This window comes from Acartia tonsa, chromosome 8, assembly GCF_053477335.1.
Source record: "Acartia tonsa isolate MP-2025a chromosome 8, ASM5347733v1, whole genome shotgun sequence".
NCBI classification, from domain to species: domain Eukaryota; kingdom Metazoa; phylum Arthropoda; class Copepoda; order Calanoida; family Acartiidae; genus Acartia; species Acartia tonsa.
The window spans coordinates 33392686-33397328 of NC_137267.1; the positions used below are offsets into that span (position 1 = coordinate 33392686).

General features: G+C 33.0%; 1 protein-coding gene across 1 annotated transcript; it reads left to right on the plus strand.

Annotated features, from left to right (window-relative positions):
• The first annotated feature begins 294 nt into the window (after positions 1 to 294).
• On the plus strand, positions 295 to 2145 carry LOC145326757 (uncharacterized). The gene is made up of 3 exons (XM_080170158.1): positions 295 to 610; positions 1288 to 1453; positions 1886 to 2145. The coding sequence occupies exons 1-3, from the start codon at positions 539 to 541 to the stop codon at positions 2020 to 2022; spliced, it is 375 nt and encodes a 124-aa protein (XP_080026284.1). The 5' UTR covers positions 295 to 538; the 3' UTR covers positions 2023 to 2145.
• Positions 2146 to 4643: the final 2498 nt, after the last annotated feature.

Sequence of the window (4643 nt, forward strand, 5' to 3'; positions counted from 1 at the left end):
AATATACAAAAAATCAGATCAAACGGATAACTAGATCACAAAAAAATTTGTTGTCAAAAAAGTAGAAAAATCAACATGTTTAAAATGGACGTACGGACATTCTGGTAATGATTATAGTGTTGCTACGCTTTCTAAATCGTACCTAACTACTACAGGAATCATCATGCAAAATTTGAAATCGATAGGACAATTCTAACCTGCCTAAATTAACGAATAAAAGCTATCTATCTCGGACGGACGTACGGACGGACGGACGGACGTACGGACGGACGGACGGACCGACCCTAATTATAGAAAAGCTTCGCTTTTAAAAATCATAAATCTTAAAAATTAGAAAAGTTAAACTTTAAAAATTCTATTTTGATATTCAATTTGTATGTTTAATCAGAATCAAATAAGCATTTAAAAATAAAAAGAATGAAACATAAATATAAAAAAAACATTGAACATAGAGATAAGAATACTACTATAAATACTTGACATTATTTAATCCCTTATATCAGTCAATCCCTGAAACACAACAACTCTACATTCCATCATGTACAAGATTGCTCTTCTCCTAGCCATGGTTGCTGTGGCATCTGCCTCCAAACTTCCAGCAACCTGTAAGGTAAGATTAGAACACGGTGCTTTCCCTCAAAGTACCTTTTGAGCCCTTAAACTCATCTCTTTATTTCTGAAATGAATTAAAAATAAGGAAGGCTGTCGGGGTATTTTTTCTATGACTTATCACTGCCCTGCAGGGCTTGTACCTGCGGTTTCCTAACCTTGTGGGTCTACCCAGTATCCTATATAAACTAACCTAGCCTAATGTGAAACCAACATAACTTGTACCTTCCCCCTTGCTCCTTTCTGTGCTCGACTAGACACTTTGAAATAAACCGCCGACAAAACATATATGGTGATGAGGGTACTGGTTTAGGTTTGTCCTTCCTTCTTTTTGAATTGTTGATTTGATGAAACAAAACATTCTTGTTTAACTAGCTCTATCAATTATCAATCCATTTCTTTTTTCTCCCCCTCCTCCCGTATTCTAATTTAATCCAGGAATAATGGGGGGGGGGGGGGTTATATACTTGCTTTTAGAAAATTCAAAGGAAAGCATTAAAGAATTTGTCCTAGCTGATAAAATCCTATAAAATAATTTTTTCATGGATTTTTGAAGAAAAAAAATCAGATCTTTATATATTTTTTTTAGTCATGGCATTTTTAAAAGAAATACGATAACCTGATAAATATGTATACATCTTTAATCTTGTAATTTTAAGACAAAAATAAATGATTAAGAATGACAAGGCCATAATCCGGATGGGCTGGCAGAACTCCAGGATGTTGGAGAGGATTGGCCAGGCCAACCTGAGTGCTGAACAGTTAAACACCATCTTCCCTGGTAGCAAGGAGACTAGTGATTGTGGTACTGCTGATGGAATCATCTGTGTGGCTGAAATTACAGGTGACAAACAGCTGATTTTTTTTACAAATTTGAGAAACACCTGATTTTAGTACAAATTTGACAAACAGCTGAGTGTTGTACAAATTTGAGAAACAGCTGATAATTAAACAAATTTGAGGAAGAATGTATAATTGTACATAAAAATTTAAGAAACAGCTGAATTATATACAAATTTTTTCCAAGGCTTAGCTTAGCATTTTATTACCAACAAAAAAACATTGGAGTCGAATTTGAATTTGAATTTTTTTCTAGGGGCGATTTCTCTTAGGAGGATGGTGATACCCTCCCCCAAAATAGTTAAAAACCTTCCCAGGACCTATGAGAATATACCCTGTTAAGAAGAACCCGATCGGTTCAGCGGTTACAAGATCCTTCGGTATAGACACACAGACAAACATACTGTTACTTTAGTACAAGGATATATATTTTTAGGAGCTGTTCTTGCTTGTGTAGCCGAAGTCGGAACTGGGATCGGTATTGCCGCTTGTGTCGCAGAAGTTGTCGGAGTGGCAAATGACTGTTACGACTGTGTCTGCTGGGTCATTGAATTCCTCGGGTTTACATGCTAGATCAAATTCAGTCTATCTCACCTATCTATCAATTATCATTTTTATATGAGAATGTATCATTAAATTGTCATGAAATAATTTTAAAAATTTAGATTTTGTAAATAAATCACATAAAGAATTGAAGTATTTTAATAATGAAAATACTCTATAATATAAAAAAGTCTGTCTGTCTCTCAGCAACGCTAAAAAAGGAACCTGATTTTTTTCTACTGCTAATATAATAATAACCGGTGTTATAATGAGTACCTCACGGGGGGGGGGGGGAGATAGGCACCGCAGGGCTAAAATCACCCTTCCCCCACCATTATTTTTATTCTTAATGAGATTAAGGGTCGTGGGTGCACTCAATATGCCTTTAAGAGAAAGTGTAGCGGACAGACCTATATTTAAGAATGACAGCACTAATCCTAATATCTATTCTCTTGCATATAAATCTTATTTGAATTTTGTATAGCTATTGAAATAGTATTCTTTTTTCCAAAATACATAAGTATTCTGTTATTATTGTACTTAACCCGCCCTAATTCTGTAAATATTGTAATAGTTATTGATCGTTTCACCCAAAATATATATAGGTAGGAGTCTACTGTCATCGCATTTGACCCAACCTAATTTTGTATATATTGAAATAAGTATTGTTAAAACTTTGTTACAATTTTCTTGTTAATACAAATCTCTGTTGTTGGGTTTAGAAGCGAAGCTTCTCTAAATTAATAACGTCCGTCCGTAATGTTCGCAGCTTATGTCTATCACACTAGGAAAGCAAACTTTACAAAGATCTGAAGAAAGAATGTTTACTGTATAACTCTTACATGCGTTCGTCAATAATGTTGAAGATTAATTTTCTGTGGAGAAAAGTAATTTTAATAACTTCCTTTAAATTAAAATGTAGAAAAGTTTTATATAAATATTATTATTCATCTACTCTTTATTTTACTTTTTCCATATTAAGTCCTATTAGATGTATAAAACGTGCATTTCTCGGATTCTTTTTAAAAGCGAAGCTTATCTATAATTAGGGTTGGTCCGTTCATCTGTCCGTGCGTAACGGTTAGCTCTTTTCATTAATTTAGAATGTTAGAATTATCCTATTGATTTCAAAGATGATTCCTACAACAGTTAGTTAAGATTTAGAAAACGTAGCAACGCTATTATCGTTACCAAAGGGTTCGTAAGTCCATTAAACATTGTTTTTGTATGATAAAATTAATGGAGCTTCGCTGTTATTGAGGTTGTCATCCTTGTTTTTTGAATCATTTTCAGGATTAAAAATTACTCTATAGCTCACTTTGTCTGTACGTCTGTTTAGCTTTGTATTTATGGGACCTTCACAAATTATGGAAGATTAAAGCCAGTTTTTTAGCCCCTAGGAGCTAAAGGCCCAGGCTAAAAAAATTAAACTGTATTAATTTTAAGATTTTTATTTCATCATTCGTAGAAAATTGTCCTTAAAATGATGCTATACATGATTTTTCAGAACGACAGAGAACTGGTTCTAATCCAACGGATATTAATCGGTTTCAAGGCCATAATGGAACATTATGTTCCTCTTTCAGTTGTCTTTTTAATACACATTTTCAATATAATGAAACAAGTTCACTGATTCTAAAGTTAAAAAATTATAAAGGCGATAGTATGTGTACATATTTTTTCTACAGTATCAAAGCCTTTTATTTGTATGACCTTTTAATGTATTTTTAATTCTTATCTTTATCTTATTTATTTGTTTTATCAAATGTCAATTTTTGTTTTCATAACTAAAAAGATAATACATTTTTATTTACTTTTATAGTTCAGCCACTATATAACCCGTGTATGTCCGTATGACACTCTGTCATAACGTATAGAACTTAAGCTTAAAAGGTTTCCAATTTTTTTCTTAAAGATTTACTTACTGTATTCAATTATACTACACTAGGGGCAGTTGAGAGTTGGGAGGGGGAGTCGACTCCCAATTTTCAATTGTAGTTTAAAAACATAAAGTTAAAACATATTTTTTTATTGGGGGTCATTTTTACTAGAGGCTATTTCTTTTGGGAGGTTAGTGGTACCCTCTCCTAAAATAGTTATAAACATTCCCAGGACCTATGAGAAGTTATTCTTAAAGAATAACCATATCGGTTTAGTACCTTCGGTACACTCAGACAGACACCCAGTATTACTTTTACTTTATTGTAAGGATTTTCTCAACATCTCAATAAGTATCCACTTCCCTTACTGACTGACTCACTTACTTACTCCCTCAAAAAGAAAATATATATATTATAACGCTATTAGCTAATTTGCTATTAGAGTGCTTTTTAAGTATATACTAACAGAGTAGATAATTGTAAGCTTTCCTTTAATAAGTGTCTTCTTTTCCACATTATTAACTTGATAAAATTGCTCTTTTCGTTTCAATGCAAGCATTTTTATATCGGATAGAATCTATCTTTAAATGCAAAGCTTTTCAACATTAAGGGTCGGTAAGTCCGTCTTTAGTCTGGAAGGGAGTGAACATTGGGCTGTTAATTAGTCCCCAATGTATTATGATAACAATTTCGGGTATAGTCCCTTTCGTCGTAATTTCACTGCAGTAGCTTTTGATAGGGTTAATTTAGGTTAGGTTAAGTTAGGAAAAG

Coding starts and splice junctions, on each gene's coding strand:
- LOC145326757 (XM_080170158.1), top strand. CDS start 539: ATGTACAAGATTGCTCTTCTCCTAGCCATGGTTGCTGTGGCATCTGCC. Junction 611..1,287: donor AACTTCCAGCAACCTGTAAG/GTAAGATTAGAA, acceptor TAAATGATTAAG/AATGACAAGGCCATAATCCG. Junction 1,454..1,885: donor CTGTGTGGCTGAAATTACAG/GTGACAAACAGC, acceptor ATATATTTTTAG/GAGCTGTTCTTGCTTGTGTA.